Source organism: Erpetoichthys calabaricus, chromosome 14 (assembly GCF_900747795.2).
Source record: "Erpetoichthys calabaricus chromosome 14, fErpCal1.3, whole genome shotgun sequence".
Taxonomy (NCBI): domain Eukaryota; kingdom Metazoa; phylum Chordata; class Cladistia; order Polypteriformes; family Polypteridae; genus Erpetoichthys; species Erpetoichthys calabaricus.
In genome coordinates this window covers 78,242,942-78,269,834 of record NC_041407.2, presented here as the reverse complement: position 1 = coordinate 78,269,834, position 26,893 = coordinate 78,242,942, and the positions used below count along the sequence as shown (strand labels likewise).

Sequence of the window (26,893 nt, the reverse complement as noted above, 5' to 3'; positions counted from 1 at the left end):
TAGTTATTGTGCCTTATTCGTTTTGCTCTAATGAATTTCTTGCTATTATTCCCTCCCTAGTTCTTTGTTTATTTCATAATTTTTTTTAGTGTTGTTTATATAATTATTGCTAATTCAAATATTATTTGCAACATTAGTTTGGGTGAAAGATTTGTATTACTGTATATTGACCTCCCCTTAACAACAAAAATCTTAACAACCTTTAAAGAGGATAACATGGGGTGGAAAATGGATAAGTGCACTGTACATAGGGATGGATATCATAATCAAAAGTGATCTTAGCATTTCCATCCTCGGTAAGGTGCATTGTAATTAAGACTGCAGAATATGAGTAACTAATAATCAGCGTTTAATAAACATGGGCTAATAGAGAAACTACTACAATAAAATAAAAAATAAAGGTCTTACCAGCAACTCTGCACAGCTCCTTAAGAACCATCTTAAAATCTGTAAACCAAAAACATGAAATCTTGATCAAAGTATGCCATACAAGCATGTGAAAGCTGCTCACGGAAGATGGAGATTAAAAGGCTCTCATAACTTCAAAACCTTTCTCTTAATAAACAAACTTAATTAGCTCCATCTCCTTTGATTAATAATCTACAAATTATTTTTTTCCCTTTCATTTTTTTTCCATTTTGCACTCTTAGACATGAAAGCTCTTATTGTCTTCTGCTATATCTGTTATAGGATCAATCATCCCAATTAGAAATTTTAGAGTACTCTAAGATAATACTGGACAGAGTTTTCAACATACTGTAGGCAAAAGAGTGGAACAAAGAAAACAGTGAAATGCCAAATCATGATGGGAATGAAGATGTAGTTAAAAAACAAAAAGTGTTTAAGGTGGCGTGAACAAGCACTGCACCATAGCATTTGTGATGTTAGTTGACATTTTCTAAGTAGCACAAAAAGAAAACCAGAAGGAGATGACACCACTTCTACCTTCTGAAAGGATTTTTAAGAATTTCAAAGCCCTTTGTGCTGTCATATGTTTTCCGGGTAACCCTTCTCTCACAGATTTATAACTCTTACACTATCCTTTAAATGTCTTCTGATTCTTTTTAATTCTTAACTAAAGGTTAACTATAGATGCTAATTCTATATCCTGTAATCCTGGACTGATGTTACTGTCTTCACCTGATCTCTAGGATAGTGTATAGCCCTGCTGTCTCATGGCATCCTGGGTTTCAAATCTCATTCCTGCTCTTCGTTATATGTATGGACTTCGAACATTCTCCTCATGTCTACTTGGGTTTTTCTCCCACATACCTAAAATATGGACATTAAGTGATTAGGTGATTATAAATTAACCCTGTGTGTGTGACCTCAATAGAGTGTGGCTGCACACCTAAACCAGCAGACCCCTCTGTTCTGTTTTCTAGCAGCATTTGCCAATCATTTAAGTACATGTTACGAAAATATTAAGTCGCCAAACAAGGTAAGTGTTAAACTGTATCCTTGTGTGGTGGAAATGTTATAGAATATGTATTAAATTGCATTTAGTTTTCTGAAAAGGATATACCTGTAGTTTATTTAACAAGAGAAGTATTTTTAGATATTAGCTATTAAATACACACAGGAGATTAAAGGAAGGGGAATTTTGAAGAAGATTTTTGCTTACGGTACAAATGCAGAATAATTATTTTTTGTTATTGAAGTTGTCCACTCATTAATTTATGATATTAGGTTTTTTATCCAATTTGGCCACATATTTTTTTTATTTGTGCTCTGCATTCTTATCTGTCTTTACATGCATACATCGTCCTATGCCAAGACTCCTTACTTCAGACCTCCAACCACAGGCCCCTGAATAGCGTCACAGAGCAGTCACTGAGGGGTCATCTGATGCTAGAGGTCTGCAGCCAGACCCATCTTGCATTACCAGGACCTGAAGTAACTTTCTGAAATTCTTTTATTTCCTAAACCAACTCATTTGTCTTTGTCAGAAATGATGTAGTTTATAAAAGTCAACATTCAAACAATTTTTTATTTGAAGTCATATATGAATTGTTATCATGAATTTTTGATATGGATCGTGTTTTTCTGTTAATTTTTTCATCTTCAAAAAGCTATTTTAAATGTATTATTTTTTTTTCTGTTTTCTGCAGTTCTTAGTTACATATTTGTTTTTACGTTATTTTTTATTTTGAGCACATTCTATTTAATTTTTTTTATTATTTAGTGTTGATGCTGTTGCACACATTTTTTATTTGTTTTTTTATCATATTTTGTACTGCCATTGCTATCTGGCAATAGCAGATTGCTAGGGTTTGGTTACAAATGAATTTTTCTGAATTTTGTCCTTTTGGTTTTAATTTAAAATAGATTTGTGCAAGAATTTGGCCCTTGTAAATACAGAAATTTCTAAAGATTCCTTGATAATGTTTCCTCTGCAAACCAATATAATTCTAAACAATCATGATAAAAGGAGTAAATACATATCAACATTAATAAGGATTGTTGCACCTACCTATGGTGATTAAAAAAAAAAAAGCTGTTTGCTGAATTATCCCTTCCACACCATAAAGAAATCTATAATAATAAAAGGCAAAGCCCTCACTGACTGACTGACTCACTCACTCACTCACTGACTGACTGACTCACTCATCACTAATTCTACAACTTCCCGTGTAGGTGGAAGGCTGAAATTTGGCAGGCTCATTCCTTACAGCTTACTTACAAAAGTTAGGCAGGTTTCATTTCGAAATTATACGCGTAATGGTCATAACTGGAACATATTTTTTGTCCATACACTGTAATGGAGGAGGCGGAGTCACGTATCGCGTCATCACGCCTCCTACGTAATGACGTGAACTAAAAACAAGGAAGAGATTTACAGCACGAGTCAAACGCGGGAACGAAGGTAAATGACGTTAATTTTTGACTGTCTTTTAATACTGTGTAAGCATACATATTAACACATGTGCAATTAAACGTGTGCATTTACGGGGTGATTTCTCAGGCTTAAAAGCTCGCCTTTTATCAAACGCGGGAACAAAGGTAACTGATGTTGTTCACTGTCTTTTAATACTGTGTAACCATACATATTAATACATGTGCAATTAAACGTGTGCATTTACGGGGTGATTTCTCAGGCTTAAAAGCTCGCCTTTTACTAAAAAGGTAAATGCTAAACTATTTTCAATCAGTTTAATGAAACGCTCCCGTTAAGGATTGCAATAACATATTCGCGAGATAAAAGAACGAAGTAGGGGGAAATGACGTAAGAGCCACAAACAGCGAAGAGCAAAAAATTAATTAAACAATTGAAAAGGGAGCGAGTGAAGCATTCAAGCATGTTCATAAGGGAAACAAAGCACGGTGTAAAACGTAACTTTAAATTAAGTTTATAGAAACGCTCCCCCTGCGGATTGCAATAACATATTCGCCAGATAAAAGTTTAATGAGAAGACACGAGGTATAAACGAACCACACGCCGTGGCGCAACGTTAGGGGCAACAGTTTCAACCATTCTATGATCTGCTTCTCGCAACTGAAAGACGGCACATGGCGGATGTTAGCCGACTTGCTGACCGCAACATTAGGGGCTTCAACTCTGGCGCTGACGCCACATCTCAGTGCCAACACTTTCCACACTCTACTTAAAAGACACGCCCTCCTCACTGGACAGTTACAAAGACCAATCAAACTAACGATGACATCAAGTATTACCCAATCAAAAGTAGGAAAGGAGGCATCTTCATAAAATGCGTGTGGGATGATTTGCATGAGACGCTGCTTTAAAAAAAATGATAAAAAAAATACGGGACAAATCCCGTCCAGTATTGATTCAAAACGGGACGCGCAATTTCATTCTCAAATGCGGCACGATTCCGTATTTTAAAGGACGGGTGGCAACCCTACAGTGCCAGGTAACCACCCATACAATCAGATTGTGATTCAGACTAGGAATGCAATGAATGTAATTACCCCGATCTACATACAAGGCGAAAGTCTTGCAACATTCAAAGATGATGGTTTCGGATAAGTACACCATACAACATAAAAGAGCTTATGAAGCCTTGAACCGAAAAAAGCAACATCTCAGAGATCGTAAAAAAAAAATAGGAGGTAATGTCGTTTTACTCGCTGTACATTTTATTCAAACATTACCAGTTATTCCACGAGGGAGACCAGCAGATGAACTCAACGCGTATTTAAAATCCATGCTTCTCCCACGCTCGGTTATATGTCGCGTGTTCTCGGGTAGGTACACCAAAAAATGTATACATTTAAGCATGTAATGGACAAACAAAAAATGAGGTATACCCGAGGGCACTGCAGTAGTACTTAATCTAACTTTACTTCTTAAATGTTAATGTTTTACTGTTTAATAATTTATACGCTTCTTATATGTTGTTCAAATTCTTTTATCAAAATACCAGTGACAGTGCAATGCACGATAACATGGAGTGAATACACCATACGCATCCGCCCACGGCCGCCCTGGTGTGCGCAGATACGAGTTGATTCTACAATAAAATAAAATAAACATAAAAAGAGTAATACAATCATCACCCATAAAGCGGATAGTAGACGTGACGTACTATATGTGTACCAGATTTCAAGTCAATAGGTGAAACGGTTTGCGAGCTACAGGTGATTTAAAATCCTGGACACACACACAAATTGCCACGGTACCAAATTACAGAAGAAGATTTTACTGTTTAATAATTTATATTTATATAAAATGTGCTTCTTATATATTACTTCATATTCTCATATGATAATGATGTTAATATTTATATTGATTTCTATGTTATTGAAACTGCATGTATGTGTGTATATGTATGTATATATATATATATATATATATATATATATATATATATATATATATATATATATATATATATATATACTAGCAAAATACCCGCGCTTCGCAGCAGAGAAGTAGTGTGTTAAAGAGGTTATGAAAAAAAAAGGAAACATTTTAAAAATAACGTAACATGATTGTCAATGTAATTGTGTTGTCATTGTTATAAGTGTTGCTTTCTTTTATATATATATATATATATATTATATATATAATATACACACACACATAAACATTTATATACATATACATATATATACATATCTACATATACACATATCTACATATATATACACACATACATAAACACACACATAAGACTTATTGACTGAAACGGGCTTTCACGAAAACAGTTAGGGCTTTGCTACAGGATACACCCTCCACAAGTTAACCAAGTAAAAATAAAATATATATTTCTGTTTTATTTAAACCTTTTAAGTTCATATGCATAGCCCCATTTGGCTGTTTAATTTTTTTTTTCTTTCTTCAGTAATATATATATATATATATATATATATATGTGAATGTATGTATGTATATATCTATGTCTATATATATATATATATGTAGATATGTAAATTTGTATATGTATATATATATTTATGTGGATGTGTATATACGTATGTATATGTAGATATGTGTATATGTAGATATGTATATATATATGTTTATGTATATATATGTTTATGTGTGTGTGTGTGCATATTATATATATAAAAGACAGCAACACTCATAACAATGACAACACAATTACATTGACAATCATGTTACGTTATTTTTAAAATGTTTCCTTTTTTTTTCATAACCTCTTTAACACATTACTTCTCCGCTGCGAAGCGCGGGTATTTTGCTAGTTAGTTAATACAAGGTCACATTATTAGTAATCACAGATTTTTATATTCAGAGTCAAGTCCATCAGTCTCCTATGGCAAATTGAAAAGTATATTTTGTGAGCTCTACAGTGCCTCTAGAGGTGGTGTATAGTTAGAACAATTTAGAAAATGTATGTTAGGAGCTGTAGGTAACCATTTCAGAAGTAGGAGCATTTTTAATTGTCCTTTGTTTTCAATATCAAAGACATCTATTTTCCTTTTTTTCTCTGTATGTTACTGTTCTTTTAATTCCCATTTTTCCATAGTTTTTACATGTGAAGTCAATAACTCCCAGCCATTGCTGGGACTATCAAAGAGGTACTTAATGATTTGGAAGTTGTAGAGAGACAAGTTCTGGTTAGGCTGAAACCTAACAAATCAATGGGACCAGATATCATTTAACATCAAGTTCTTTAGGCAGTTAGTAAGTACATACTGCCTATAAACCCTTAACAAAAATGTTTTAAAAATCACAGTACACTGGGAAAATTCCTCCAAAGTAGAAGCTAGCAAATATTATCCCATTATATAAAAAGTTATTACGCCAAGCCAAGCAACTATAAGCCAGGAAGCTTAACATGTATCACAGGTAAATTAATGGAAACAATTATTAAGGGTAAGGTTGGGGAAAAAAAAATCAACAGTAGGTGTATTTGTGTACAGTCAATATGGGTTTAGTCTGGGGAAATCATTTTTCACTAATATGCTGGAATTCTGTGAGGAAGCAAGAGAAAGATATAATCAGGGAGATGTAGATAATATTATTTACCTTGATTTTCAGGACAACTGTGTTAAGCTCCCTCATCTCATGTGATGCTTGTGAATAAACATAAAGAAATAGGAGTTCAAGGTGTAGTGTGTTAATGGGTTCAATATTGGCTTAAACACTGGAAGCAAAAGGTGATGGAGTGAGGTGCTTCTTCGCAGCTAGTTAAATTTAAAAGTGGTATCCCTTATGGATCAGTTCTGGGGATTCTACTCTTTTTAATAAATGATCTTGGTAAGAATATTAATGACAAACTAATTTACAGAATATACCAGATTATGTATAATGTGAGATAATGATGAATCAACTGAATCTTTACAGAGGGACCTGGATAGAATGCAAGCTTGGGCAGGTTTGTGGCAAAGAAAATTTAATATAACTAAATTAAATGTATTACATATAGGAAGTAAAAAATATAGATATAAATACATGGTGGGAGGCTTGAAGCTTGTAAGTACCCCTATGATAAGGAGCTTAAAGTCATGGTGAACTCAGTGTTACCTACATCCAGAAGGTATACAGAAACCATTAGGAAAGCTGATAGGATTTTCAGTTACATAGTCTGATGTGTAGAATAAATGTCATGGGCGGTTATACTTAAGATATACAACTTATTAGTGAGGGTAATGTGTGCAGTCTTGTTTTCTATATTACAAAAAAGACACAGAAGAGCTAGAGAGAACAACTGTGCTGATTCCAGAACTGCAAAGCCTTGATTATGAGGAAAGACTGAAGGAGCTGAACTGAGCTTAAGAGGTGACATGATTGGTGTGTTGAGAATTATGGAGGCAATTAGTGTGGTAGATCCAAATTGTTGCAGGTATTTCAAGAGCAGTTCGTTAACAAGAGAACAGGGACACACAGATGACGGCTTAATAAATCTAGATTTAACACAAATGTTGGAATGTTTTCTTAATACAGAGAACCATAGAAACATTGAATAAATTATCAAGTAATGTGATAAGTGGTAGGACTTTATGGTCTGCTTGTCTCAAAATTAGTTTGGAGAAATTGAGTGAATAGGATTGATGCGCTTCTTGCGCTGAGTGATCTGTTCTCATCAAAATTATTCTAATGTTCTAAAAACTCTATCCAGTTTAACATCCAGTTTGGAATCATCCAAGTTGCATATCTTTGTGGCTGTGGGAGGAAAACTGGAGTACCCCTCACATGGCCAGAATAAACAAATTCCACACAGAGATATCATTTTTAATAATAAATGCAAGTGTTAATGTGTTATTTCAAGCAAAAAATCAAAATACAATGGGAAACTAATAAACACATTAAAAATAATTAATTGTGAATGCTGTTCAGCTGGTCACTTTTTCATGAAATACTGTAAGTTACAACTCCTTATCAAGTGTTCAGGAAAAAAGTATTTTAAACTTCTGTTTTATATATTTTTAAGTGAAATGTCTAAAACTTCTTTATCAACATTCATCTTCAAAATCATTATGTTATTCAGAAGTTTTCTTTTATGTGTTTGCTAATATATGACACCTGCCGAGACTATGTTGTTCTTGAAAGATTTCTTGTAAATGTCAAGCTGACTGGTTCTTTGCAAATCCAATTTGTTTTCCAAAGGCATTTTCCTTATTCAGTCCTCCTAGTAGTTGACAGAGTGCTATGAATGCTAGACTCCAGTTCATCTTCATTACCCAAGGCAAAGCAGTGCAGACTTGCTGGCACAGTAGGCAGGATAACTGTTTCTCTAGAACATCCATTTATTTTACATTTCGACTTTCAATTCCTTTTTGTGTAAGTGTACAAATGTTCTGCAACTGGCAAGCCTAGAAGTATGTCTTACTGCTGTCATGCTGATTTAGCACCTCTTATTTTAGCAGAACAACTCCAAGAGATGAAAGGGTCATCTATTCATTTGTGTTTTGATGTGTTTTTTCACTTTTTTAACAATCTTTTATTAAGGCTCTAATCAGACTTAAAAACTCAGTTCAGTTCATTTACACATGGTGCTCTTCACTGAGAGCAAGCTCAGAGCTCTTATTTAGATTAACAAATGTAATATGGCCAAAATAAAGTGTTGAACTATATGGCATTTTCATACCTAAATGCAAGTAGTAAAATAAGCAGTGACAAAAGTTAATATCTCATATTACAATAAAAAGATGGTATAAATTCTAACTAACATAGGATACAGTATGTCCAGTGGCAGTGGCCTAAAGGAAAACAAAAGTGCCTTCATTTCCTGCAGTGCCAGGAGGAGTAAGCTGGAATTTCCAAATATGACTGATCTAGAACAGCTGGAACCTGCACTTCAAACCAACCTCTGTCTCTCTCTCTCTCTCTATATATATATGTTTCAATATGTATGTGTACCGAAAAGGCTGCCATAGTAGTTTGGCACTTTAAGATAAATACAGTGTATGGAATTACAGAATCACCAGAAGGCATCAAGGTGGAGCTCTATCCTGGTGTCCATGGTGCAAATGAAGACCGATCCCAATCCAAATACAATGCCAGGGAGCCAGTACAAGTGGTTGTGATTGGGGGTTAAAAAATAACCCCAAATTATCAAATAATTTTCTCTGACCTTTGGATTAGGTAGTGTGATGGTGCAGGTCGGCTCCACTCTATGTTTTGCCTGCCTAAGGTAAAGTCATCCCAGATGGAGGATCGCAGGAATCATGAGAAAGACGGGTCCTTTGTTCGAATTGGCTGGCCCAACACTGTTTCAGCCGTGGAATGGCCAAATGGGGGAGGCAGCTTGATGGATGAGGTCTCCAGGAGTCTAAAATTATCTAAATCTTATTATGTGATATCATCTACTGTTAAATTCTGCTCCGTATTTCTAAAAAATTTTTTATTTTTTTTATTGAGGATTTGTTCTGTTCTGTGTATTGTATTGTATTGACCCCCTTCTTTTGACACCCACTGCACGCCCAACCTACCTGGAAAGGGGTCACTCTTTGAACTGCCTTTCCCAAGGTTTCTTCCATTTTTTCCCTACTAGGTTTTTTTTTGGGAGTTTTTCCTTGTCTTCTTAGAGAGTCGAGGCTGGGGGGCTGTCAAGAGGCAGGGCCTGTTAAAGCCCATTGCGGCACTTCCTGTGTGATTTTGGGCTATACAAAAATAAACTGTATTGTATTGTAAACTGTATTTGAGCCCACCAGGAGCCTCTTTAACCCACCACCGCCGATAATGTTTCAGAGGGATGAGCTTGGCAAATGAAGACACCACACAAAGCAAGGGGAAGGTGCAAATTGCTCAGTGCTTTTATTAAAGCAATTCAAAAACAAAAAAAAACAAGTGTTCAAAAAGTGCAGTGTGAACTTCCTAAATAAATAATTCAATTTTAAAGGTGAATTTGTATAAGATAAACTTAAAATAAATAAATCCATTAAAACAAGGTTAAAACCAGCTGGCAGGAAAGTGTTGATTTTAAAAGCCACGTGCATCGTTCTTTTAACTGCCGTCTCCTCTGCTTTTCCCATGTGGCCATTGCAGCAGAGGAGTTGCCCTACTACCAGACACAGCTGCCCTTCCACAGGTCCGGAACCCTGCCATACCATGGCTATGGTAAGGCTCCCTCTCTGGACCTAGACTTGGGTCTCCAAAGGCCATGGCGCTCACAATGGGGCTCTTGGTCCAAGCCTCTGACTCCTGCTTCCTTCCTGGGCTTCTGTGGCCACCTGATCACTCCTGCTCCCCCAAGTTGCTCAGCTGGGGGTGATCCACTACAGCAGCCCCCTGGGCGCTGGCTACTTGCTCCTCTCCAGGGGCTGTCCACACTGCTGCCTGTCTCTGCTAGCACTCTGGTGTTCACTTGTACCGGCTTCCTCTGCCTCCTGCCCCCTTCTCCCTCTCTTTCTCCTTTTAACCTCAGTTCTGTTCCCCTCCTTTCAGATCTTGTGCTCCCTTTCATAGCCTGGGGAGCAGTTACAAGTGCGATTGCCTGATTGCTGCCCTGGACTGATAATGAGACAATCTGACTGCCTGCACGTGCCAGCAAGGCAAACCATGGTTGGCTGACCACCTCACAACAACCTGGAGACGAGCAGTCGTAGCAGCAGATCGCTTGCACCTGCTCCACTCCCCAGTGTGAGCGTGTCCATTATATATTTAAAATCAGACACCTTTTTCTTGAACTGCAGACCAGCTATACCACAGTAAGTGATTGCAAAAGATCAACTGACAGAAAGAAAAGAGGTCAGAGATAGCAAGAAAGTTTGTCAAATGTTTGTTTTTTGTGTCATATGTTTTGGGTAAGTGAGCCAGACGTCCCATGGGCTATTCAGTAGTAATAACCAGTTCAGATTATTGACACTTACTGCAAGGCAACTATTTTTCTAGAACATCCATTTATGTACATGTGAAATTCAACTTCAATTCATTTTTGTGTTCCGGTTTAGCAAGAGCCCAAATTGTATTGTTTTGCACTTGACAGTTTGGTGTACCGCTTAATCTGTATTTTCACACCTCTTGATTATATAATAATCTTATATATAATATAAGATAATTTCCCCAGGTATAGCTAGTGTACATTTTACATATCCCAGGTAACACAGCTAGTGTATATTTTACAATAATAATGTATATGTAAAACTAGGGGGCTTCGCCCCCTGCTCGCTTCGCTCGCCATATCCCTTCCCCCCAGCCCCCCACCGGCATGCGCTACATGTCAGCCGCCACTTTGGGTCTCTGCCTCTCACTTCATGAAGAGGGGGGCTGAACGCACCCCAAGGAGACACGATTGCTCCTCTGACACCCCTCTTAAACTGTGATACAATGGGAAACAAATACAGTTCTTTTTTTTACCTCCTCTTTGCTCAATCAGCTGCTGGCTTGCTGCTCCTGCCGTGCCGCGTGATTTGCATCTCATGCGGCACACTTCTGTCATATCACCTATGTCCATATATTCAATCTCTTTTTGTTTTTACCTTTTCATCAGCATCGCATTGAATTTTGATTCCGTGTTTGGAATTACATCATGACAATGCAACATATAACTGCCTGTGAGTGAATATCGTTTCTTTCTCTCTAGCATTCACACAAATGAGAAATTATTTTCTCACGGGATTTCGCTTTCACCAAACAACAAATCTTTTAATTCTTGCGAATATGCCTCTTCATTGGGAAGAAACACTACTTTTCTTTTACCCCTGATGGCAACACGAATTATACGATCTACAAGTCTCCGACTTAAAGTTTTAATCCGAACAATTTATTCAATCTCTTTTCGCTGTTCCGTTATTTCACAGAGTAATAATTTCCATTTCTTTGCGATCTTTTCTATCCTTTTTTTGAGACATTTGAATTTTCGTACTTCAATTATCACTAACCTGCTATGCATGTGTATCGCACCAATGATTTTGAATTCTTTACAACGTTCTACTTTGTCATCTACTCTTTGTTTTATTTCTGGCCCTGGGCATGGTTAAATCTCTTGGCACAAAGTTTTGTCTCGCAGAACGTGAAAGTGTCTCTCTGAGAAAATCACTTTTTGTCTCCTTCCAACCTTCCAAAAGTTTATTTTATAATAGAAAAATGTGCACTAGCTGTGTTACCTGGGGAAATTTTCTGAGACATTGGGCCTCAGTTATTGTGCCATTGGTTAATTATATGTATCAAAAGTACTATGTAACTAAGTACTTTAATGAATATGAGATTTGTATTTATTATTAGGGCTAATATTCTTAGTTCCCTTGAGCTGCTTAATCTTGAACTTGCTACATACAATTGTACATGGGTGAAACATTTCTGCTGTAGGTCAGTTCCTGCTTTTCCTAGTAATTTGGCTTTTGTTGATGGTCAGTTCAGAGCAGAATTTTACAGGAAGCTGCATGCTTTTGAAATTAAATGGATAACCAGTAAGAACACCTCGGTGATACTGTATTAGTGGCAAAGATAGATAGATAGATAGATAGATAGATAGATAGATAGATAGATAGATAGATAGATAGATAGATAGATAGATAGATAGATAGATAGATAGATAGATAGATAGATACTTTATTAATCCCAATGGGAAATTCACATTACAGCAGACCTCTGTATTAAAGGACATCACCAAAATCAATTCTTTCAAAGCCTATAATTAGTACTGCCTCATTTAACATTAGTTTTGAAATAAATGTCTACCAACAAAAAAACAATAGTTACTAATTACTTTTACACACTCAAGATGTACCACCCTGTACTCTTCTTATTAGATTCTGAAAAAAACAGCATCTCTAGCTGAAGAAAAAAAAATTAGCTTAATTCTGTTCAATAGAGGTTTGGCTCAGTCAAATAATTTGTGATGTGTTTTTCTTTCTTTGCTCCTTTTTGTTTTTTCACTTTAAAAAGAAAAATGCTTAACACTGATTGTTGAACTTAATGTCCATATGCAAGTGTTGGCTTTTTTAAAAACACAAGGCACAACACATTGATTAAAAAAATGTAGTGATGTAGTGTAATCAAATTACCTCAGATTTATTGACACATATTGTGTACATAGTAAAATGATACTATGATACTAATGATACTATGACGCTTGGCCAAGTGCATCATACTGCCACTATCTAGCTTCCCGAATCTCACTTTTGTAAATTATGTCAAATACAGTATATTGTCACAATAGGTGGTGATAAGCAAAACAGCAGAGTTTCCTTTTGAATATGTTATGTTTTCTGTGCGAGTTTGCAATAGCAAACATACTAAAAACAAGTTTTTGGGTTTGTGAGTTAAATTTTTGGGGGGAGAGAAGTAGAAAAAAAAGAATATTGTTATTTAAGGGTAAGGCAAAACTGCATACACTAGTTTTGGCACCACATTTCTTAGAAAAAGGTCTAGATTAAAATAAACGGGGTAAAATTGTTCTTTGTAAATGAAACTTGTCTAAACCCAAGTTACATTGAGACAAAAAATCTACTCTAAGACGAAAGCTGTAATCCAGCGAGACAATGAAATTGCTACCTTTGATGACACTCTGCGTTTGTCGATGCACTTGTTTAAACTTTGTGAGCACTGATGAATTTGTCTGGAGCAGAGCACTGGCTGATGGAAATTGTAGTCCCCTTGTTGTCATTTGCCACAAGGCTGCAAATAATATGAAGGGGAGGAGGTAATATATATGAAGTACCTTTTTTACTAGAGCAGTTGCACGAGATTTTGAATACACTCAAAGCCACTGTGCCTGACCAACACTTTATAGTGCCTGCTAAATGTGTCTTCCTTGAGCTTTGCTGAACCTTCCACCTTTCACTTGACTTCTGCAGATGGTTGTTTGCATAAATCAGCGTGCCCCATTTCTTCATGTGATCACTACCAGCACTGTAGCGAATGTGGTGCATTGTAATGTCTCACTCACTACAGCATTATTAAGAACAGATATCAACAAATATATACATGCTCCAACCTCCTCCTCCTCCTCCTCTTTACATGTGACAGAAATAATAATAATAATTCATTACATTTATATAGCGTTTTTCTCAGTACTCAAAGCGCTATCCACACAGGGAGGAACCGGGAAGCGAACCCACAATCTTCTTACTGCAAAGCAGCAGCACTACCACTGCACCACCTGTAATATAGCTGCTGCTACTACTTACATTAATACTACTACTACTGTTAATTTGTTTAATTTCACCTACACCAGAACCTGACAAAATAAAGTCTGTAATGCAGTATTATATTGCAGACCCCCACAAACACAAACATTTGTCAACTGTACAGCCTAGAAATTGGAATCACAGCTCATCTGAGAAACCTACAAAGAGTATTTGCCTTCAAGTTGTATTTTTTATGAATAATTAACAGAAATAAGACTGAATAACTAATTTATTTTCAGTGTGGCTGCTGAATTTAATTTCTAACACTGAATATCTCGTATTCTTGCATACTCTTGAATACTACATTATCTTCTGCACTGCAAATTATATGACTGCAGACACACACACCTTTTCACTGTTGTTATATATCCTTGCAAGACTCTTACAATGAAACATGAAAAGCAAAAATAAAATTTCCAAATAGCCTCTTTAGTAATATTGTCTGCTCTTTCCATTAATTTAGCCTTCAAAACCTTTGTTAGTTTTTTGTAATTACTCATCCATTTCATTTTAGTGCTGATTAATCATTTTTGTTCCATACATAGCCTATTGTTAGGGTTTCCCCAGTGACATCACTTGCAGCTTGTGACACTAATCTGATTATTATTGTAGCATGGGCGGCACAATTCTGTCTCACAGTTGCCAACTTCTGTTGAGTGTGCACATTCTATGTTTTGGTCTGGTTTTTGCTCCAGATATTCAGTGGTTTATTTATTGATTTCTATTCTGCCTCTTCCAAAAACATGTTGTCAGATTAATAAGCAACAATAAACAGGCCCTGTAGAGAGTGAGAGTGTGTGAGTTAGTTACCTTGTTGTGAAATGGTACCATGTCCAAAGGTGGGTTCTGTCTTGCACTTGATGCTACTGTGATAGACTTTGTCCCCAGTGATCTTTAAATTTGATTAACCAGGTTAAGTAATGCATGGATAGATGGGGTGTACTTTTCTTCTGATTGTTTTAAAGTGAGAAAACCTTTATCCAATAAGCTGACTATGAAAAGCTATTTTTTAATATTGCTTTCCAGTTAGAGTTCATTTAAGCGTTGTTTGCTGGGTGGTATTTTATACATGACTTGTAGAACTGTCAGATGGTTTTGGCAGTGTGTAGACTGATGCAAGGGCACATGATTGCTTAAAGTACAGTTTTGTGGAATTGCCCCAAAATTCTTTTCAATTCCTGTACCACAACTGCAAAATTATAACACTTGTTCAAATGGGGTTTTTAAAGTTTTTCTCTGATGACAAGCAAGGATTATACTCTGTAAGGGTATTTCCATAGTCAAAACTGCTGTCTCCTTCTTAGACCACCCTCCCTGATTTTCAGCATCTTTTTCCATCTTACTCCATGTGCTTTCATCTGCTTCATGTACTGCCTGGCTACACATTTATGCTACTGTTTCTGCCTTGCACCACTCATTTGTGCTAACATCACTTATGTTTCCCAATTCCGTAAACCAATCCAAGCCATGATCCATTCCTGAGACTTTTGCAAACCCAATGAATCTTAGCATCACCCTCTAGCTGACAGCATGACAACTTTGTATGTAAGTATACAAGAGGTGTCAAAAGGAGCTATATACAAACCCAGAAGCATTGATTGATAATACCCTAGGGGTACAAAGGAGCTATGCATATCAATTGCTATATAAATAAAATTTATTATTATTATTATTACAACAGCACACTTTCAAAAATTGATACAAAATAATAGAACATGATAAACTGAAAAAATGTGAGTAGGCTAACAGAGCACGTTGATACTGAATAGTGAGGTGGTGACATACAATTACACTTAATAGCAGGAGCCATATAAACAACGCTTAAAAGATGCGACGCTTCTGCTGCCACTTAACTCGCCTCCTTCAGCTTCCATAATGACTTCAGATTTCTGGGCCAGTCTAGTATGCAGCATAACCTCTCTTATATTAGCTTTTAATTACTTCTGTGCCCTGTCTGCTTGTGGATGATGATGAATCCATTGGAACGCCTGTCTCTTTTTCAAAAGGTTATCATTGTGTATACTATATATTGTCAGTATACTTTGTTTTCCATGTATTAAAATGCATATGAATGGCATTCATAACATTTTCAGCAATCCTACGGTATCTTGCTAATTTAGCCTATTTTTGTTCATTTTTATTTTGCTTACCTCCTTGGCCCTCAGCTGAATTAAGTGAGTTTGAGAAATGTTATGTCATATCATGTTATATTTCAGTTTTAATAATGAGGACCATTAGAATGTCCTTCACAGTACTGCAAGCCATACTGTAATGTACATGAAGAGAATAATAATTGAATGAGCAAATAAAGAAAAAAGATGAAAAAATGTAAATGTGCTCAGAAGAATAAAGATGATTTGGGTGAACATTAATACAACTGTAAAGTTAACTTTTTGAAATACATCATATATTCCTCTTACCTTCATCTCCCAAATTTAAGAGACTGGTGTCTTCCCCTCTTGTGTCTGACAGCACAGTTTTATACTCTCCCATGTCCACTTTTGTAACCTAGATAATAACAAGTCTGAAAGGTTAATACTTTGACATTTTTGCCCCAAACATATCCACACAGCATAATGTCTTTACAGCTCTGAACATATCTTAATTTTTATACTGAACATGATTATTTTAATGTTACCATGTTGGCACAGGAGGTAAGCACCACTCATTTAGCTGGGTCCATAGTTTGGTTCTTCACTGGGGTTCCTTCTGTAAGGAGTTTGTATGGTCTCCCTGTATTCAAGTGTGAGTCCTTTATTGACTCTAGTTTTGTCCCAGTCTCCCAATGTTTTAAGTTTAAGTGCGCTTTTCAATGCATTGGGTTCTTTCCCTTTAGTTGAGCTCTACAAACCCAACTACCTACATCAATTAAGCACTTGATCTGTTTACTGTATATGCAAATCCTAAAGCACTCCCAGGCAATACTTTTTTGTTGATGACCAATATTTTGCCATGTGGTCAAATTCAAAAAATATTTCCCTGCGGTGGGCTGGCACCCTGCCTGGGGTATGTTTCCTGCCTTGTGCCCTGTGTTGGCTGGGATTGGCTCCAGCAGACCCCTGTGACCCTGTAGTTAGGATATAGCGGGTTGGATAATGGATGGATGGATGGATGTTCTTTCTTGCTAACTGACAACTATTACATTCATGAAACTACATAGCTAACTAGTGCATAGCCATTTAGTGAAAAATTATTAAAAAGAAAAAATTTTAATTTCCACCCATTTTAATTTTATTTCAGTTTTTGAGGTTTTAAGTGTGTAGGTTTAATTTCAGTTTAGTTTACCCATCTTTTAGTTTTATTGTTTCTTTGATTTACAAACTGCTTTTCAGTAATTTTAGTTAGCTTTCTTTAGCAATAATAATCTTTTCACCATGTGAATGAAAGAAGGAGCATGTGCAGAAGTTACAGTCTGTCCCACCTTCTGCTTATGGTAGTGAACTGGTTAAGATAGCTGGAAAATGCCCAAATGACTGAATTACAAACATCTGAAAATCTAGGGGAATTGTTGCAATAAGGCATGATTGGTAAAGGCTCAATTTAAAATGTGAAGGGGATGAAGAAAATCCACCTTAAAAAATTTGTGTCTGTGTATCTGTGAGTCTCTCTGATTACTCAGTCATTCCAACTGATTGCACATCACAAACATTCACGCTGTATTTAAAAATCCCATACTAAATGGCATATAACATAAACATATACGTTGCATTTGCCATTCTAACAGATGGCACACCTCAAACATTTGAAGTAATGCATTTTATTACTACAAATATTTGAGATGCACCATCTGTTGGAATGTCGAATGCAATGCATTTTATTTTTACATGGATTACAGAATAGATGGTGCACTGCAAATGTTAATGCTGAGGTCTATGTTAATTACTTAGAGTTCAACCTATCTTAGTAAGGTGAAAAAACAGACAGTTTGTTTAAACTGCTTACAGACAAGTTTTTTCTCTGGAAAATTGTGCCATTTTGTTGGCCTGGGCACAGGCTAAATGAAATCAGTTGCATTACTTGATATTTAAAAGGCTATTATACGATACATCTTTGTCCATTTTAATTGCAATATAAAAGCAATGTGAGCCAAGAGTCACATAGAGCTAATGAAATCATTTAAACATTAGACAGTACTCATCACTTATTATATTTAAATGAACTTCAAAGTGCATCAGTGAAAATCTGCTAGATCGTTCAGTATATTGTACCTCTTTCAGAAGTAAGGAGCTCTGGCCATCCTGGGGATTGAAATGAAAGTCTGAAAGCTCCTTCCTATCTTTGAACCATTTCAGAATGCTTTCTTTCTTCAGGTTGGTGGCCTACAGAAAATAAGCACAAGAAAGCAGTAGATCAAGATTTGAGTGAAGTGATCAGCTCCCAGTAAAGAATGGTGTATACAATGGCTTCTGTACCTTGCATGAAATAAGAAGCTCACAATCATCTGTGATTTTCCAGGACAGAGGCTCGAGAAAGTAAGGCCCTGAAACAAACACAAACCATTATAGCATTCACACTAAAGAGAAAGCATGTATACAACCAGTTTATAGTGTAGAAAGTGACATAATAAGTGAACTGTAGAAAATGGCGGCTGAATGCATTAGAATGATTATTTATCTTCCGGTCTTGTTTTAAACTAGTCAGTTTTAATCATCCTCATTTTTTTACATTTTATTTGGCAATGTAATGTTTGAATAGCAGGTAATATTTAAACTGGTTTCTATTGTTTTATGGCATTTTTATCACATATTATAGGATAATAAGGGTTATTTATTAATGATTTTTGGATGGGTGATAATACTAATGTAAGTACTGTTCCAAAAGCACAATTTACAAAACAAATAAGAGAGAAATATGTAACATGGCTTAGACACTGGAGACAATGATTTAAAATGCAAGAACACAATATAGATTAGATGTCCCATTGCTTGGTAATAGGGAGATTTTCACGGCAACGTCTGGAATTATCCATGAATTAACCCTGAAATGGATATGGATACATCCTACTTGTTCATCATGACCAAAATTGCCAGTCAACATATTTTTTACCTTTGTCTGTGAGGCTAAACAAGAGTACTCTGAGAAACCCAAGAAGGAATTGGTGAAAAGTGCTGGGTACACTCAGAATTTGAACCCAGACTCATTGGAGACTTGAGTCAGCAGTATCATTGTGCCACCTTATCCATTGTTTTGCCTACTGAAATGTTTACAGTAAGACAGCTTTTATTTTGAAATGGCCTGTGTAAGTCATAATGTGCTCCATTACATGTGTGTGAGTTAGTTAAATGACTGGTTCTGTTCCATAAATGTTATGGGTTTTCAGAAATTCAAAGGTTGAGGCTTTGCCTATAGAAGTAAGCCTCATCCATCCAAAAAAAGGCCTCCTAACAAAATGAGCTTTACCTTAAACTCTATAAGCAGCCTTCACAGCCCGCACACACCCAACAAGAACAGGTGAAGGCTTTTATATTCAAAAACCCAGTCATGTGGGAAGAGAGGGTAGTCATACATAAAAAGTGTCTTAATATTAATAAAGTAGAAAATAAAAACTCCTGACATAGATGAGCTCCAGTAGTAAGTTAGGTTTGAGCTAACCGTGATTGCCCCAAAAACAGTTATTTCCAAGACATTCTACGGTTGTTTTTAATGATACTTTCTAAAGAGGATGGTGAAGGCAGGACTGAATATTACCAGCAGTGAGCTGCCTTCTGCTTAAGACAGAGATAACACCTGGTGCTTTAGAAGGTGTCTTAAGATAATAGACTTTTGTCATCCTACACCATTTCCTTTCTTACTCGTTCTTTCAAACAGTACAAGGCCATTAGCACTCACAATAGTACATGCAGGGACATTTCTGTCCATAGATCATAAGGTTACTGAGCAGCCAATCATAACAATAAATATTATGACATAAAAACAGTGTTTATCTATGTTTATATACTAGGGAGCTTCGCCCCCTGCTTGCTTCACTCGCCAACCCCATTTTTGTTTTTCCGGATACACACTTTTATGATTTCTTTTTTCTTTGAATTGGTGCTGTTTCATTAGTATCACTTTTATTTCAGAACTTCTGTAAAAACAATATTTGGAATCTTTCGAGTCCCAATGTGCTGAATCTTTTTAATGAGGTCAGTGAGACATGTGTTTAATGACTTTGTACCATAATTTAGGATAGATTTCTCTGTTTGGAATTTCAGCACAGACAAAACGATCAACATCATCAGCAGTTAATAATTTTTTTTGCAAAGTAACCAATAAATGCATGTGAGGAAAACTCCGTTTTTGAAATTCTCCGAGTCATAATTTCTCTTTCTTTGCGCTAATGCGATGTTTACTTTCTTTGTTTTGACACTGTCATTTTTTTCTGCTTTCTTATTCTGTATCTTGCTCTGTATCTTGCTCTGCATGTGTTTCTACGAGTCTTTTGAATTCCAGTTTTCATTATCTCTAACCTGCTCTGCATGTGTTTGGCCCCCTTGTTTTGTAACCTCTTTATGACGTTTTACTTTGTTTTCTACTCTGTCTTTTATTTCTGACCTTGCTTTATCCTGCTTTTGTTTCAATGACACCTGGTCCGTGGTGATTACTTTCCCTTTTTTGAGTAATAATTTCCATTTGTTTGCGCTACCGCGATCTTTACTTTCTTTTTTTAACACTTTCTAATTTTCCTACTTTCATATTCTTTAACTTTCTCCACATGTGTATCGCGCCAACGTTTTTTTTTTCAGCCTTTCGAATTCCACTGCTTTCATAATCTCTAACCTGCTCTGCACATGTATAGCACCAACGTCCGGATTGGACGTGATTTATTTTCAATTCCACTTGTTCCGGGCTGATAATTACTTTCCATATTTTCTGAATTTGCACCTAGATTATTCTTTTTCTTTTTTGTCTCTCCAACGCTTTTGAGTCTGTTTTCTCCACGCTGCTTTCTTCTTCGCTTAGTCATCTACGTTTCATTTATAACGTATTGTCCTTATACGCTTTATATGCGCTGAGAGCCCTGGATCTGTGTGTGCTCAAAGCCAAAACACTTCTGATTGTGTTGCTGCTGTTATTTGGTTGTAAGTAGGGCGTGTCTTGCAAGAATCTCATGTTCTACATCATCGTGAGATGGTCTTGGGTCAATCTCTTGGCACAAAGTCTCATGTTTAAGGTCCCTGTGAGGCGCTCCGTGGCCAATCGCTTTAGTCTCACGGGTCTTTTAAGTATCTTCCGTGATCTTATAAGATCACGTCTCGTCGCCCTACTGTTTCTCTCCAGGATTTTTTTTTATAATAGAGAGACATAAGGTCTTGACATTCTAATATTCAAATGATTGGATCTTTAGCTTGACTCACTATTGCTGGACATTTTTTATTTGCTGAGACATTAATTCCCTTATAAAATGAAAGTCTGCATCCTTGCAGGGAATAAACTGATGAAAACTGCATAACACAAGGGCTAATAATTCACTTTCTATCTTTTTGGATCCATTCCTTATAAAGTCAGTCAATCACCCTAACAAGTCAGTACCCAAATTAAATCATTGATTTTGCAATCAACATTAATATAACTTAAAAAGAGAAAAATTCACCCTGTCAGGTGTCTTGAAAACATAAAATATCCAATGAGAAAAGTTAATTAGGCAGACATAAAACTCATTTAAAAGCATGGATTCATTTGTGGTTTAGCTGGCAAAAGAAAGTCTAGAATTAATCTTGGCAATCCCTGCTTTACAGGTCAGGTCAGGTCAGGTTGGTGAGCAGACAATGGTACAGTGCTTTGCCACACCCACAATACAACAGTTTGCCACCTCCTAGGCAGACGCATGGTCCAGACCCACCCTTCGGAAATGACCCCCTATTTGCTACAGCCAGGTGTTACGTGGGCGTCCCTTTGGACTGGTCCAGCCATTTGGGTCCTCAGCAATAAGGATCCTGCGCGCTTTATCACCCTCAGGGAAGCATGCCACGTTGCTGTATTGCTTTAACTGATGCTCCCTCACAATGCAGGTAATGTGCCTCATTTGGGACTCCATGAGTAACCACTCATTCGACACAAAGTCAAACCAGCGGTACCCAAGGATTCATCAAAGAGACACAGTATCGGATGAATCCAGTGTTCGTCTCAGGTTAATGGATAGCGTCCATTTCTCGGAACCATATAGCAAAACAGGAAGCACCAGGACTCTAAAGACTTGGACATTTGTCCTTTTGTAGAGATATCAGGAGCGCTACACACACCTGTCCAGTGACCTCATTAGCCCTACATGCTCTCCCAATCCATCTGCTGACTTCATAGGAAGACTCACCAGAGACATGAATGTCACCACCGAGGTAAGTAAACCTCTCTCCACAGACAGATCTACTGCTGATGGCTCTGCCTAAGTTGTCATTAAATGCTTGGATCTTGGTTTTTATTCAGGATACTCACAAGCCCTGACACTCTTATTCCTCACTTAGTCTCCCAAGAGCCTCTATCAGAGCCTCCATTGACTTTGTGAAGATCACAGCATCATTGGTAAAGTCAAAATCTCTGACTCTTTCTTCACCAACAGATGCCCCACAGCCGCAGGACCCCACGAATCTGCCCAACACCCAGTCTATGCAAACACTGAACAGAGTAGGAGCAAGAACACACTCCTGACAAACACCAGAATCAACTGGGAAAAGCGTAGAGGTTCTGCCTCCACTCTGCACAGCACTGCTAGTGCCAGTGTACAGGCCAGCTGTGATATCCAGCAACTTCAGGGGGATCCCGTGAAGTTGCAGGATGTCCTAAAGGGCAGCTTGATCAACTAAGTTGAATGCTTTACGTAAATCTACAAGGGCTGCAAAGAAACTCTGCTGATATTCATGTTTGTGCTCAATGAGAACCCTCAGTGCCAGGATGTGGTCGATGGTAAGCCTCTTGGCCATAAAACCAGACTGTGCTAGTCGCTGATAGGTGAGCAAATGATCACGGATCCTATTGAGGATAACCCTTACAAGGACCTTACCCAGCACCGAGAGCAGTGTTATGCCCCTGTAGTTGCCACAATCCAGGTGATCTCCCTTCCCCTTCCAGATAGAGAAGACAAGTCCCGTTTTACAGTCAGTTGGGATGACACTCATCTCCCAAATGGAAACAAAGATTGCTTTCAGTGCAAGGAGGATAGCCTTACCACCAGCCTGGAGAAGTTCATCTCTGATACCGCAGATTCCAGCAACTTTCCCTACCCTCAGCTGGTTCACCACCTGTGCAATCTCAGTGAGACAGGGTAATTGATTGGTAATTGGAGGGTCAACTCAAGAGATGTCCAACGTCCTAGCCAGGGGATTCAGCTTTAAACAGCTGCTCAAAGTAATCAGCCCAGCAGCCTGCAGATACACAGACTGCAGCGCCATCCATAATGACCATTCCATCACCTGCCCTGACTGCCAATGTCCGAGGAATAGATTCTGATGTGCATAATGCTTCCATTCCTCTGTAAGCAGGACGTGGGTCACTAGACCATAGATGGTCCTAAGCTGGATCTTTAGAGTAGCAACAACAAGTCTGTGGTCAGAATTCACAAAATGGGCACTTCTATAGACTCTGCAGTGCTGTAGGAGCCTCCAGCGTCTGCCCATGATGATGTGATCAATTTCCTTCACCACACCAACGGCAGTTGGAGTACCAATCCAATAATGAGGCTTTGGGCCCTGGAACCAGGATCCATCGATCTGCAGCCCCTGATCTTTTACAAAGTCAAGGACCATAGGGCCACTTTCACCATAGTTGCCAGACACATGGGGACCGACACAATCATCATAGCCAGCCCTGTCAGTGCCAGTGGTCACATAAAATCACCCATGACCAGAGGAGTGTCACCTCGCAGGTACCCATAAACCACTGAGCGATGTTCCGAATAAGATGTTTCCCTCAATGAGACATCACTCACCCAGAAGTGCCTTGATCTGAGCCTCATAATACACTCGTCAAAAGGAGTGAAATCAGACACCATCAGAAGGAACCGATCTGCCATAGTAACAGCTACTCTCCGAGTATGACAGCCATCAGAGCGACCAGACCAATAAAAGTTTTACCCATCTACAGAGATCTGGCTAGTCCCAGGTCTGCACACCTCAGAGAGTGTTGCCAGTGAAAATGTGGAGTTTATAAAGCTCCTCCAACCGCAGAGGAAGATGATCATCTTGCCGGAAAGACAAGATGTTCCAGACGCCTACCTGCATCAAATTGGGACCTGAGTTTTGCTGTAAAGCAGATCTCAGCACTACACCAGTTCCGATCCCCAGCAGGCCTGACCCCATTGGATTTAACTCTTCCCGGGATGAGACTCCCGAGGGCTTTCCCCCATCCCTTTCATAATACGAGCAGAAAGAAGTCCTGTTGTTTCAGAGTTGTGTAAAGTTTTTATGGTGGCTGGAGTGCCAATCCTGCCACCAACCTCCAAGTTAGCATCCCAAAAACACCTTGTCTTAGGTGATATAGAACTCTTAACTCTTAGCTAGAGTTGGGCAGATTGTGACTCTGGTCAATTCTAGAGATCAGAACCTCTCTCCATGTATCTTCAAGGTGAATGCCCCACACTGGTTGAGGTAGTACTTATAAAATGATTGATTTTAAAGTGCACAAAGTCTCCATCAATAAACATCTCATTTCTGGGCTTTCCGAGTGTGCAGACAGTGAGACTACCTGACAGAGTGAGACTGTATTAAAAGATGAAAATGCCATCCCCTTCATGTTTACATCATACAATGAAAGAGCTGGTTAATTGTAGACCATCTTAATCTAAACTACTACATTATGAGTATAACAAATTAATGGACATGTTGACCACAGTGAAATTTTGGGAAAACAAAAAAAAAAGTAATTCAAACAGGACACATTAATCCTATGCAGAAAACTCACCCATCTTCCTTTTCCAGTCATGTCTATTAAACTTTGACTTAGCCAGTGTTTTTCTGAAACCTGAAAGACAAATTTGAAACAAGTTTAAAGAGTGCTTTATCTTAAAAATACTTAATATGGACATTAGTGTTATGTCCTTTTTTATTATCTAACACATAATTGTATAAAAGCCATTCTAAAAATAATGCATATTTTTTTCTTTTACCACTCTAGACAAAGCAATGAATTTAAATATAGTTTGATATTTGAGTCTCAACCTCTTATTAAATAGAGCATACAGTAGGTGGCAGAATACTCTCAATTTCTTAAAAAAAAAAGTAGGAGGCATTCCTTTGGGGTCACACGTTACATAGTTATTGAACAGTAGAGAAGAAAAACTTACAAGAAATAAAAATCTATATTTTAAAAGCATGTTTTATAGTTTTTTTTTAACTTACACTCATCTATCAGCACTAAAGTGAATTGATTCTTGGCTCGGCCATCTTTAAGCTGGGCAGTGTAGGAACCTTCATCAGCCTCAGAGAAATCGTCAATCAGAATTTCAAGTAAGCCATTAGCTCTGTCAAAGTTGATTTTGCGTGCCTGGAGAGAAGAGAAATTGCTGGCAAAGCAGTGTTGGGATGACTATTAAAAGTCTAAGTTATCTTCAGCTGTGTCTGTGTGCTGAGAGCTACAGTATGACAAAAATGTAAAACTTTTTTCTTATTTTAGAATGAATAAATACATAAAAGCATGTTGTTAATGGTAATAGAAAAGAATCAGTAGCTGTTATATTACTTCTTTCTCTTTGTCATTTAATTTCCAGAATGAATGTATTCAGTGACTAAAAATGATTTAACAATCTGTTACTTATAGCTAGGCCTTCCTGTTTTTTTTTTAAATGCACAACAGTAAAAACTATTAAGAATGGTAAGTTGTATATTCTGATATCTGATTATGAATATAACAGCTGAAAACCATAAAGTAGGTTCTGCAGATGGCTTCAATAAGAATTAGGTAGATGATTGAAGGGCTTTATGGAACAAAAGTCTTGTGTGACTCAATGGACACTAAATTGTTAATCAGCCTGGAATTCTACAGATCTGGGGCCTCATGTATAACGCCGTGCGTAGAACTCACACCATAACATGGCGTAAGCACAAAAGCGGGATTGTGCGTACGCACAGAAAAATCCAGATGCAGGAATCTGTGCGCACGCATACTTTCACGTTCTTCCGCTACATAAATCCCGATCCGCGTGAAAAGTAACGCACGTGCACGCGCCTTCTGTCCCGCCCCAACTCCTCCCAGAATTACGCCTCTTTGAATATGCAAATCAATATAAATAGCCTTCTGTGAAAAGACAATGGGAAAAGCACAGGGGAAAATATAAGAATTTCAGCGAATACCAAGTGGAGGCAAAGGAAAAACGTACTATTTGTTGGTGTAAACAGTGGTATAATCAACAAAAGAAAGTTGATCGAGTGACAGAGTGTCGTAAAAACTCGAAAGATCAAATTCACAAAGTCGCACAGTGCCCGAAATAAAAAAGAAATCACATATCAAAGTCGCTGTGAAAAGGCGAGTCGTAGCCCACCGTCTGAGTGTCATATGAAAGCGTATTAGGGTACAAACAAAAAACATAGGCACACAGTGGGAAAAAAGCACGAAATGTCAACTTTACTCTCGAAATTTCCACTTTAATCACGTAGTTTATTTTGCCATCATAACATCATAAACTTCATCTTAAAATCGTTTATTTTACTAGTTTCTCAAGTAGCATGTTAAAGTCTTTTTTCTGTATTTGATCTTCTATGTGCTCTATGTGTGTGAATCACTACGTGCTTCCGTTCTTTCTCTTTCTCCGACAGGACACAGAATCCATTACATTCGTGATATTACAGCTCTCTGAATAATTAAAATACTGAGATGTATACGTGATATCTTTTTCATGATGATAGGAATGAAAGCATGTTATTAAACATGGGAACACGGTGGCGCAGTGATTGTTCATGTCTCACGCAAGAGGCTTGCG

The 26,893-nt window shown here is 37.4% G+C and overlaps 1 protein-coding gene across 2 annotated transcripts in view; it reads right to left on the bottom strand.

Moving 5' to 3' along the window:
* Window positions 1–26,893, bottom strand: part of myom3 (myomesin 3) — a 293,178-nt gene that overhangs the window by 36,924 nt on the left and 229,361 nt on the right. For both annotated transcript variants that reach the window (XM_051919078.1, XM_028819087.2), the window contains 6 exons: window positions 25,317–25,461; window positions 24,880–24,939; window positions 18,420–18,487; window positions 18,216–18,326; window positions 16,428–16,515; window positions 409–447 (listed from right to left, as the gene is read on the bottom strand). In XM_051919078.1, coding sequence (XP_051775038.1) covers window positions 409–447; window positions 16,428–16,515; window positions 18,216–18,326; window positions 18,420–18,487; window positions 24,880–24,939; window positions 25,317–25,461 — 511 coding nt within the window. The remainder of the gene's footprint in view (window positions 1–408; window positions 448–16,427; window positions 16,516–18,215; window positions 18,327–18,419; window positions 18,488–24,879; window positions 24,940–25,316; window positions 25,462–26,893) is intronic.